Source organism: Asterias amurensis, chromosome 7 (genome assembly GCF_032118995.1).
Source record: "Asterias amurensis chromosome 7, ASM3211899v1".
NCBI classification, from domain to species: domain Eukaryota; kingdom Metazoa; phylum Echinodermata; class Asteroidea; order Forcipulatida; family Asteriidae; genus Asterias; species Asterias amurensis.
In genome coordinates, this window is record NC_092654.1 from 21,194,808 (window position 1) to 21,207,672 (window position 12,865).

The window sequence follows — 12,865 nt, forward strand, 5'->3', positions numbered from 1 at the left end:
CATATGCAATCGTGTCCGGGGCTCTGCAAAAATGTCCGGTGGACATGTACATTACTGTATGTATGTGCGAGCGTGCATGCACTGAACCTACGTATGCAGCATGGATATTCACGTATACCCAAACGGCCAAACATTTCCCATGTCATATATGACATGCACTTAGCTTGTAAAAAAAATGGCGAACGTGTTCCGTCGACCAAGGGCGTTTAATTAGTACTGTATATGAAAAATGTCCGGGCGGACACAATTGCATTATGCAGCAGCGTCCGGGCGGACACGATTGAATATGCAAAACCTTCCGGTGGACCTTATTGCATAGGCAATAATGCCCTCCGGATAGTATTGCATAGAGGACATAACTACAGGCGACACCGACTCCAAAGTCGAAGCCGTGGATTACAAAAATAATGACACAAAGGAGTGTCATATTTGGTTAGGAAGACAGCTTCCCCCAAACGTAATAGGGCATGTCATAATGTGTCCAACATCTAAAAAAAAAAAAAAAAAAAAAAAGCCTTGCAATTGGGCCCATGCCTGCAGATAAATTCTTCCCTGGCTACACGTTTTTGCAAACTGCGAAGCGTTGAAGTGATGAGGTCAGACAACGCTCTCCTTAAGATTCTATCTATATCCTATAAAAACAGGACGCCATTTATTAAACCATGTTTCCCAGGGGCAATCGAACTTCCTCTTCCAAATGGAGTCGGGAAGAGGCTTAAGATCTCACTCTAATTCGTGAATTCACTACAAATTCCGCCTGCTTACTTCAAGGTGATGCTTGTGTCTTTACAGATACAGGGGGTGATTCGACACAAAGATAGTCACAACTTTAAAGTTAAAAGGTCTTCTCAAGGGTTATTGCTAGTTCAAAATTTAAGGACGAGCAAAATCGTCCCAACTCGAGATAAGAATCCACCCCGGATGATGTAGAACATGATGTCGTCATGTTCGTTTGAAGAAAGCTTATAAAGATCTTGAACGGGTCAGCAAAGAACGATAGGAGGAACCTGTAGAAGGTATTATTTTTAATGTAAATGTATTCCGTGTGAATTGACGCTCAATCCGGTTTCTTGTTTTAAGGTGGCACGTTTCGGTAATGTTGAAAGGGTGCATTAATGTTTCGGTTTCATGATTGAGTTTTTAAGATGCACCAAATGGTTTGTTTGCTTTTGTGCTAGTGACTCGGTGGTAGTAGTAGAGCCAGTGTCAGCAACATAGTGGTGCCAAGTTACAAAAGAAGTCGGTGCTAGTGGAGTCAGTGGTATTTATACCTTCATCAATGTGCAGCCATCTTGAATTTCTCCCATTGGTATCAATGTTCACAAACCAAGGCTGGAAGAACAAAATAGTCTGGTTCTTATTGCAACGAGGAACAAGACCAAGATTTAGGCAGCATGATAAAGGTCTATTGTGGGCAGTGTTTAGTTGAGTTGGTGCTGGAGTCGGTGCTGGAGCCAGTGCTGTGGAGTAGGCCTACTTGTGGCGAGTGCTACTACACGATTAGTTCACACACCGGGGCGGCCAGTTGACTAGGTCAGGTGAGTCGGTGCGGGCGCTGTTGGTAAATTGCGCAGTGTGCGTGAAAGGAACACGAGAAACGCCTTGCACCAAGACTAGCTTAGGTGTTGGTGGTCTTTGGTATGGGAGGCTGCAGGGTTCAGAAATTAGGGTAACTAACCACACATACACACACATTGAGCCATTTGGAGTGTTTTTTAGTAACATGAACATGTCTTTTATTACTGATTTCAGCATAAAGGCAATAAAATACATCATTTCTGTTTTGTCAGTATATATACTTTCTTTATCAACGTCCATTAGTTTGTCTTGGGTCCCTGTTATTGTTCAAGGTTTTCGTCTGTCCCACCAATCCTTCTATTCGAAGATAAACCTCAAATCTGACAACCTTTTTTCAAATCTTACAAATTCATTCTTTCATTTTGTTTTCTACTTAACAAACTACTTGATTAATTAAACGGGTAGTTACACAAGAAAATTGAACAAAGTAACAATTATGGCACAGCATCAGATATTCATAATTCACCAATTCTCAAAATTTAAATTCCTTTGTAAAGCATTAAATTGTCTAAAGAAAATGTAATGGTGGCATATTTTTAAGGGGAAGGATTAAAATAAAAAGATTCATATTATTTTGGATAACGAAAAAAACACCAACAACTCAAAAAGTTGAATGGATGGAATATTTAACGCAAATGTGTGTGTTATTTCCCGATTTAAAAAAAGATTCTTTATGACATCATAGTAAGGAGTGCTAATTTTACAATCTAACCCAAAAGGCAAAATGCTGTGCCAGGTTCATAAATGCTGTAGCAATACTACATTAAATTATGTACCGAATATCATTGATGAAATACCGTAATATCTCAAATTTAGCATTTCAAAAATTGTAACACCCTAGTTCTAAATCGGTTTAAACGATTAACGAGGTCATTGGTTATGGATCGGTTGAAATGGGGTCACGAGTTATGGAATCGGTTTAAAGGCAGTGGACACTATTGGTAATTACTCAAAATAATTATTGGCTTAAAACCTTACTTGGTAACGAGTAATGGGGAAAGGTTGATAGTATAAAACATTGTGAGAAACAGCTTCCTCTGAAGTGACGTTAAATTCGAGAAAGAAGTAATTTTACACAAATTTGATTTCGAGACCTCAAATTTAGAAGTTGAGGTCTCGAAATCAAGCATCTGAAAGCACACAACTTCGTATGACCGTGGTGTCTTTTCATAGTTATCTCGCAACTTCGACGACCAATTGAGCTGAAATTTTCACAGGTTTGTTATTTTATGCATATGTTGAGATACACCAAGTGAGAAGACTGGTCTTTGACATTTACCAATAGTGTCCGGTGTCTTTAAACGGGGTCACTAGTTATTGAATCTGTTTAAGGGAGCGCAGTAGGCTCGGTACTCTCCTAGAGTGTCGGGACAGGGAGACTGCTTATACAATGTGTCAGTAAAATACTTTAGGAAACGTGTAAAACTCAACAGAACGTTTCGAATCTTGTGGGTCTTTCTGGAGGTAAGTAAATCCGACATTACTGCTCCGTGCAATTATGATTCACAATTCAGATTTAAAATTTCAAATAACCAGAAATCTACCGTGTTCGTAATCTACACAATAAAGCGCTTCACCTTGCAAACTACAACACTCACTTTTCCCCCCAGCCACAATATTTACAACAAAGCTCACCGTGGCGACGCTACTACTAAATAACTAGCTTAGTGCAGTGGGCCAAGTTCAATCACACCTGTTGTCGTGTTAATAACAATGCACCGAGCCTTTTTCCCCAGGGGTGGGGAAAAGGAAGACCCTTCAACTGGTCTTCTAAAATGACCTGGGTCCAATTTGATAAAGCCCGTAAGCACAAAAAACTTGCTAAGTACAGACAAACATTGCTTAGCAGACACTGGTTACCAGCCAACAGTCCGTAAAGTTAACATTGATGTGACTGGTTCCCAACATGTTTTGTTGCTTGGCATAGCAATTTACAAAGCAGTGTTTTCTGCTTAGAAGCTTTACGAAGTTGTGCCCTGTTAGCTTGTGATTGACTTCTGACTGTGACCTCATGTGTTATTGGCCTATACAAAATTCATCGTGCAGTCACAACTTTCGTCTAGTCCCCTCATAACAACAGTGGTGATGACCGTCGATGCTCTGAGGGTTCCAGACTATTTCAAGCCCAGGGCCTTCATTGAGCCTATGTAAGCACAAAAACTTGCTAAGAACATACCAAATTTGCTTAGCTATAAAAACAGGTTACAAGGAAAACTTTCACAAAGTTATACATTGCTGACAATGGTTTCCATTTTTTTCTTGAAGCTTAGCTCGAAATTGGCTTAGCGGTGTTAAGTTTTGCTTAACAGTTTTATAAAATCGACCCCTTGTCCGTGATGATGGCCACACCGGTAGAAAGGTATCTTCCCATACATCTACCGATTTTGCAGTTCTACCGAAATATGATTACCATTTTGTTTACTTTTACAACTGACACTATTACTAATAACACATCTACGGAAATAAATATTGAGTTTAAAACAAATATTTTGCTGCGGTATGCCAGATAATATTAGCCCCCCTACTTCTGCAAAATCTCCGTATTGTTTAACACTACACTTACAATTGGTATAATGACCCGAATGCTTTGCTAGTTTTCAATTTCAGTAAAATGTTTCCCAACCATCCAGAAATGTCGCACAAAACTTACTTCTGTTTCCATTAATTAAGACATTAATGTTGCACTCGGAGACTTTTTGACAGTTCTTTTCACAGTTCTCGCCAGTGTCCGAGTGCTCAGACTCGCGCGCACACCCAGAGCCGCAAAAAAGAGGCGGGATGTCTGCTGCCGCCAGCGTTTCAAAAAGTCCCCTTTCATTTTCGATTTCGGTTATAGTTACAGAATGGTCATTCCTCTTGTTGTATGGTCCAACCCAATTCGTTGGAAACAGATTGCATTTTAGGCGCGAATTTGCATTGCCGTAAACCCCCAAACACTTCCTTCCGTTGCTTCGTCTAAAACTACCCCAAACAATGACATCATTCAAAAATCCTCCAATCAAATCAGTCATACAAGTTCCATCAAGATGTTACGTCACAACAAACATTATAATAATTGAGCCTACAAGAATCGTCCGTTACCATCTACGTCGAATTGTTTATACAATAATTAGTAAGTTGAAGATAAAGATTAATTGTAAATGTCGTTATATTATCAGTTCAATCAAGCAACACGATCAACGTGGATGCCAGAATAAAATTCAAGATAATGACATAATTATCTTGACTACATTAATTTGTACATGAATATATAATATTTATTTAATATTAACACTTAGTATTATATCACACGTCATCCTGGGATGCATCATTGATAGACACCATCCTTCTATAACGGATAACGGAACTTTCTGTTTCATATATTAATTGGCCTAAAACTCTGGCAAAACTATGTACAACCGTTTGTTTACCATTACATAATCAATTGCTATGTATTTGCACATGACCGGAGAACATACCATGGCGAGAAATCGTAACCCACGTATCATCAATCACTACACAGGCACAGCGTTAAAACAAATCCTTTAACAAGTGAAGTCAATCTGCAAAATGGTGTTATTGAAGTATTTTGTTAAATTCGTAAAATTACAAGATGAAGAAATCCACTAGATTTAATTCTGACCCATAGGGTAGTTTGTAACTCGGATTTTTACCGCGTAAAATTGATATTTTGTTTCTTCTACCTCGGGGTGGTCCACAATACATGGATTTAATTGGTGTATATTGTAACGCCAAAGTATGTTCTTTTGAATTTTATCTTCCAAAATATACATGTACATCCAAATTACTCAATATATTATTTCATAATGAACCTACAGCGACAAATACAGACTAAAAACTTAGATAGATTTCAGAACATGATTTTCAAGAAAATATAGAGAAAATATAGAACGTGACGAGAAAGACGTTTTCTAGCATGGTTATGGCAACGAATGTTGCAAACATTAATTTATACATTGCTAATCATCCAATTTATAACTTAAAATTATTTGTATATTACAATACAAATACAAATTTGCACATCATGACAAACCTCCCACCTTTGAGACCCTCCCTCAAAGGCACAAACCAAGTCGTCTCAGAGGGGAAAATACTTCTTAAGTAAATCAAGTCACCAATATACTGTGTTTCTTCCTTTATGCTTACAAATATAACAAATATAAAAAATATTTTATTGTACATAATTAATGTCGCGCCGGTTCGTAAAGTCAGTTTTATAAGCGTTCATTTTTAAACGTTAAAGTCGTCTCATTCTTCCGTTTTGTTGTTTATACTCCGGGTATGTCAGGTTTTTCTCAAGCGGAGAATGATTGAAAGTTTCATTTTTTTGGAAAAAATAAAAACACGTTGTTGAAGCTTCTTCTTAAATTTAGAAATATTGACCTTTCTTTAAAGTAACCAAGATACAAATGGCAGACACTCTACACATCATTTTGCTGACGTATGATAAAGTTTATGTTTGTCTCTCGAATCCTTTCTTTTCAAGGTGTGGATGAATGAAAAGGTGATTCTAATATTTGTTGGTCTAAAATAAAGAAATATAAAAATACAGTTGTAATAGTGTGTAAATAATATATTATGGCCGACAATAATTATCCTAGTGAATTTTGATTGATTTCCACAATATTGTATCTCGATACACGTGTACCCAACACAGAAATTGAGAGGGGAAAATAAGATCTACGGCTGCGTTGCGTAAACAGTTCTTGTATAAGGTAGGCCTACTCGGCATAAATCTTGTCAAGTAGAAACAAGTTACCAGCCAAAATTACATGTCATTCACGTCCTCTGAATGGTACCCCCATACCGATTAGCCAATAAACTTGCTTAGAACAATTTTTTGCTCAAAAGCGTTTTGAAGTTGGGACCGAGTCTCGCACAATTTGACTTCAACCTACTTTTCACCCACAACGACCAAACACATAATATAATCTGGGTGAGTAGGATACTGTTAGTGAGACTAATGAAAAAAATAAAATAAAAATAAAAATAAGATAAAAATGGCAGTTGGAATGAGATCCTTCCTAACTTAGCACCTAATTGGTATTATACCAACAATTAGTACCAAATTCATTGACTAATTAACAATGCTAATTAAACTGTGGGGACAATGTTAATTCAAGAATTCAACGTTCAATGGGTTATATAGTCCATCAGTGCAGTGTAACGGTCAAACGTGTGTTTGTGTGTCAAATAAGTCACTACATTTAAAAAAAGGGTGACCTACGACCTTATGGTGTGCGACAGTGCGCCACCAAGCGGTGATCGGTCACTCAATTTTGTTTAGCTGCCCAGTGGAGTGTGTTTCTTTTGTAATCTTGAAATACAAAATGAAACTTTTCCTAGAAGGATGTTCCAATTTGCGTTTCGAAGAGATTCGCTGCAAAACTATTACAGAAAGAATACGCTACAAAAAACTTAACTACAAAATCTAAGTCAACGTTTACAGAACAAAACAAAACTCGTAGGGAAACTTCGTGATAGAAATGCACAATAATCTTGGTGGACCTAATAGTAAATGCATTGCCTAAAAACAGTAAGTCATGTTATAAAAGCAACTATAACATCACAAACCGAATAATCTCATAAGAAACTCTCACTGCAAATCGTCAGTTATTTACCAACGCTTGGTGGCAGCAGACTTCAAAGAAGAAAATCCGTTGCTTTACGAAATGTGCGCATGCTCCGACATGCTTAAACCTGCCATGTCTGCTGCCACCTTGTGTCACAAACGTTCCAGTTAAGCACCCTCAGAAAAGTATTGCAATTTCGTTACGAGATAGACTGGACCAAAATCAAGCCTTAAATTATTATTATTTTTAAAAATCCATTATGCCCGAAACGATCTGCTACAAAAGGCACATGATCAGACAAGATATCTACAAAGCAAATAACAAACTCCTCCAATTAAACCTCAAACAGTGTACCATTTCTTGAACTTGGTGGACGTTCATTCACTTTGTTTTTGAGAGAAGGTTGTCAAATGCCGACTAGAAAAACGATTGCTTTGTTCAAGTAGATCCCGGTAGGCCTACTTGGGCTAAAATCCATCATTTTTTTTTTTTTTTTTTTTGGGGGGGGGGGGGGGGTAAGATTTTCCCATCAGTTTACACAGACTTACTGACCAACTGAAAGAGTCGCTTATTTTTATTGTGATGTGTTGTAAAGCAGACATCTTTGCTAGTGAATGGTTCCTCTGCTGACATATGGAACTGTTTATGATAACCTTTTGCAAACCTTTCAAGCATTCGATAGCAATCAATCAAAATGTACATAATAAAATAAATAAAAAGGTTAAGTGGTTAAAATTTACTAGATAATTTTCTTAAAATTACTAATGAAGTGTTGGAAATAAAACAATTATTAATTGAAAGGTATCTGTAGTTATGCTTTAAAAAGATAACAATTTGGATTAAAAACAATCCAGCAAGCAGCCTGTGGCACTGGACCCCATTCAAACAATTTGTTTGAACAATACATGAAATAATAAGGTAATATTAAAATCGTGGTTTGTTTTTAAGAGAAACCATTCTTGATCAATTGTGTTCAATTGAGACAAATACAAGTTGCAATTTTTTTTTAAAGTACAACTGGTATACTCTGTGGAAAATTGGTGCCTCCTCCAGCTTTAGACCTTTTTTCATGGTGCAGCCATCTTGAGTTTCTCCCACTGATATCAATGTTACCAAACCGAGGCTGGAAGAACAAAATAGTCTGGTTCCTATTTGCAAAAGGATTATTAGCATGCATTTTTGTTGTTCGATACTAGGAACAAGACCAAGATGGAGGCAGAATGAAGGTCTATACCATAGCGCAAGGTCCTTGCTATATGGCTATACTATTGATCTAAGTATTAGCAAACAGGTACCAGCATTTCAGAAGCTTCTACAGCAATTCTGATTGGAACTTAAAGTGCACCATAACACAGTATAACAGCTGCATAGACTGGAAACACACAAAGGCAATCCATGTATGGTACCCTCTGCAAAATGAACTACAAAGATACTTCATTTGAAAGGAACAGACTAGTTTTCCTTCTATTCCTTGTTTCATCTGTTCTTATCAAATGATCTGGGCCCAATTTCATGGCTCTGCTTACCGTAAGCACTGAATCGGCGCTTACGGAAGCAGGGAATTCTGTGCTTTTGGCAAGCGTATTTCACGGGATAGCAGCAAATTTTGGGTTCTGCTTACAAGGCTAGCGCAGAAATTCGACGCTAGCACGTAAGGCATCGTGAGCGCAGAATTCGATGGTAAAAAAGTAGAGCCATGCAATTGGGCCCTGTATGTGAAATATCAAGCAAGATAATCAGCAACACTTTAATTTCAAATGTTCTTTGTTTTCCCTGTGACCAGCACAGTACGGATTTTATAACATGTTTAAAAGAACACTTTGTATGTTTTGACCACTCGTTAAAATAACACAATTGCATTATTACAAGAGATCCTTATTGTATGAATGTTAGCACCAGCTAGTTGGACATTCAATAGAAATTGAAAAATCTGAAAAAGATCATTGATAATTTATACTTAAATTCCTGCTACACTTACGATTCAAACATTTTGTCTATGGATTATTTTGTGTGTGGCAAGGGGTTTGTACACACAGTTTGGATGTATCATATAACCTTTCTGTAGATACAGAATTTCAAAGTTATGACAGTAAGATTCAAATAAATAAATATATTTATATATATATATCATCAAAATGAATAACAATACCACTGTAAATGTCCTCCTTCATCTAATAAAAGTAAATGAATACTGAATAAAACGTATCACCAATTTTAGGTATCATTTATGCTAAGACAGAAGACAGAAGACATTTTGTAATCTAGTATTTATAGGTCAACAAAAATATAGTGCAGTGGTTTTCAAAACATGAATGGTGCAACGAAATTAAAAATAGAATCCTTTAAAATTGCAAATTAAAACAGTTGTAAATCATTATGAAACGGCAATAATAAAAAACTAATGACATTTTCAGTGCAGTTAATAATTAGTTAAACAATTATTTGATAGAAATTAATTCTTAAAAATAAACTGCTTTCTCTATATTCAGTTGAAAGGCTGCATCGTAATGAAAACAAATCAAAGAAAATTGAAACAAGGACTTTTTGGGAGTAACTGATTTTTCATGGTCTGGTTTCCTCAAGGTTTTATCTTTTTACACAGACAATGGGAATCACAAGGCAGGGTTTGAGACTACTCAGAACATCACCCAGATTCTATAAAAATAAGAAAATTTCCATTTCTTTCCTTAAACCTCAATTGAAGCTCTTATCTGCCTTTTTACATGTGGCAAAATACTCCCCTGAAGTTCTTTCTTTCTACCCCGATGTTTCATCTTTAAAAAGAAAATGCGTACAGTTAAAACAACTTCCCTGCAAAACACACAATTGCACATTAATCTATTAACCCAACATTATTTAAAATTATCCCTCCAAAAATAAGCCATATGGGTTGCCCATTTTGTCCAAATCTAGACTTAGTTACCAAATTAGGCTGGCTCTTTTTAAAAATGTGTTTTAATTTTTTTTTTTTTTTACCAATATTCTTTATCCCCGATGCAAACTTAACATCTATTATATTTAAAAATGTGGTTTTCCAATGCTAATAAGCAGTCAGTGCGCCAGACACATGTTAGACTAGCTATCACTGTTCTTTTTATCGACTTCTTCAATCCTCTTTGTTGATTTGAATTAACTCCAGTTGGCAACAATCCTAATTTGAGCAGGTCAAAATGAGCATAAAAACAGTTTCATTAGACAAAATTAACTTGAACAGCTGCGGACGAGGACACTAATTTATTATTCACTCAGTCATCGTTTGAGTTGATGGAAATTATGGGGTTTTATAAACTTCTTGTCAGACTATAATGCCAAGGTGACTACAGGAAGTCTATGATTCATAACACTTGTGCCTTCCGCCATTGACCAAAAAGCAATATGCACAGAATCACACTGGGTCTAATAAACTTGATACAAGTCGGCTGTGCTGCCCTCTGCCTTGATGAGGTTAAGGTATGGTGACATTCAAACCACCATTTTAATAGCGAAGCCAGCCTTGCAATTCAACTTTCTGAAGGCATTGTGTACATGGACATATGACCTTCCAAATTTTTGATAAAAATAAAATCGTCCAGAACTCATGTCATCTGTGAACTAATGACTGATTGAAACAATTGACTTCCAATCATAGTCTAACAAAACAGACGAGCAGTGTTCAAAAGACTGACATAATATCCGCACCTTGGGCTAATCACACCAATAGAGGGCGCCTGAAGACACAGCATTCATTGTTCTTCTCCTTTTGTGCAGGAAGCAGCTACTCAAACTACTGATGACTCGTTCCTCTCCCTTGTAGTGAGTGACGTTGATAAGTTCAGTGACTGCCAAGATTAACATCTTGAACTCGGTGTCTCTGCATCTTGAATGCTAACTTTGGTCCATGATTGTGATACAATATAGGCATCTAAATATATATAAAAATCTTTGTTTTTAATTCTGGGAGAGGATCTAGGATGGGGGGGGGGGTCATTAGCCACTTACTCTAACCCAAACTCATTATTTACAGGTAACTTCCAAGGCCATGACTGCAGTGTGTTGTATTTGACCTTTGAGTGACCTCTCCTATACAGCTGTTTCATGGTCTTCGGATAGCATCAATTGATATCGTTCTCGACCTGTAGATAGAGGGATTGAAGGGGAAGGAATGGATTCATAATGAGGAGTTAACTTCATCTTGATCAGGGCCCAATTTCATTGAACAATTGTCTGTTAAGCAGAAATGAGTGGGATACCAGTCACAAACTGTACATGTTTCATTGTAATTTGGCTGGTAACCTTGTTCTGAAGCATAATTTTGTCACGCTTAGCAGATTTTTTTCGGATAGAGCAGCAATTTATGCATTATTTCTTGCACACTCAAATACATGTTTAACCCTTTTTGGGAAGAAAACTCTACACAAGTTTTCTAAATGAACACTTCCATGTTTTGTGCCCCAAACTCACTACACATTTTGGACGGCATCCGTGTTTACCCCAGGGTGGTGAAAGGTAAGGAAGTAGGTACTTTATAAAAAGCCAAACTAATCTTTTGACATTAATTATCTTGGGACTGATGATGCACTTCCAGTACCTCGTGTCGTTTCTATAACGTCTTCACATTTTAGAGTGTTTCTAGTGTATTTCGACTTTACTTTTACCAATCTTTGCATTATTTTCGGAATTGGATCTCAAAACAATGTCACCAAACTGTATTATACATTCCAATGGCTTATCAACAGAAATGCATTTCTTTTACTATCCCCCCCCTGAGACCATGCATTTCAGATAGATTTATTATTGGTCTATTCACTCTCTTTAAATTGCACTCTTCAAGTTGGTTTGACGTACCAGTAAAAGTCTCATAGCTTCCAACATTGAACATTCCCCTTGAAAATAAATTAGTGAACTTTGAAATCAACTAGTAAGCTATCCCATCAAAACATCAATTAAATCTTCATTAACAAGTTACAACCTAAACCACAAGTAAACGGTTTGCTCAAATTTTGGAACACAGCCTGAAGTTGTTGTGTCAAGTATCCATTCGTTGTTACTATACATTGTACCAGCAGCACCATACTTATAGGATTGCCCCACAACTAAACAAACAGTTTTGTCATCGAACACTGAATTTCACACTTTTCATTAACTGTTTCTGTCCAATTCGTCATCGCTCAACTTAACTAAATTTTCGGACCTTCAAGAGAGTGTTGTTGTTGTTATTTTGTGTTCTTATTATTTATGCTTTAGTACAAAAGAATGTAATTAAAGCTCCCTGTGAAATGAGGTCCTCACAATACTCCTTCAGGCACCCGTCTATTTTTCTCATAAGCTTTATTCTCAATTACTTGAAATGAGTTTAGTGTCCTGACTGATTTTGTTCAAGCAACCTGCAAACTTGTGGCTATGGCTTTGTCCAGATTGTCAGCTCTAGCCATGGCTATGGCTAACTCATCATAGCGTCTTGCTGGCTGGAGCTGCTCAATCCAGACACAGCCTGTCTCCTACCAGCTACCATCATGAGAGAAAGGGAAAATGTCGTCAGTGCAGGTGACAGGGGTGTTGTTTGTGGGGGGTGTTTCTGCCAGGGCTGCCAGGAGGAAGGAATTGGTGGTTGGGGATTGTCAGAGGGGGGCTCAAAACTCTCAACATCAGCCAAAAAGATAAAACCCCAAATCAATCACCACTTTGGATGGATATAATAACGCCATGGATGAATTACATGCATTTGGAGATACACA

At 37.2% G+C, this 12,865-nt stretch overlaps 1 protein-coding gene across 6 annotated transcripts in view; it reads right to left on the reverse strand.

The window, feature by feature from the left end:
• Positions 1-1,739: 1,739 nt before the first annotated feature.
• The window catches only part of LOC139939805 (diacylglycerol kinase zeta-like), a 188,274-nt gene continuing 177,148 nt past the window's right edge, over positions 1,740-12,865 (reverse strand). For all 6 annotated transcript variants that reach the window (XM_071935931.1, XM_071935932.1, XM_071935930.1 and 3 more), the window contains one exon: positions 1,740-11,263. In XM_071935931.1, the coding sequence (XP_071792032.1) occupies positions 11,211-11,263 (53 nt within the window). In that variant the 3' untranslated portion in view covers positions 1,740-11,210. The remainder of the gene's footprint in view (positions 11,264-12,865) is intronic.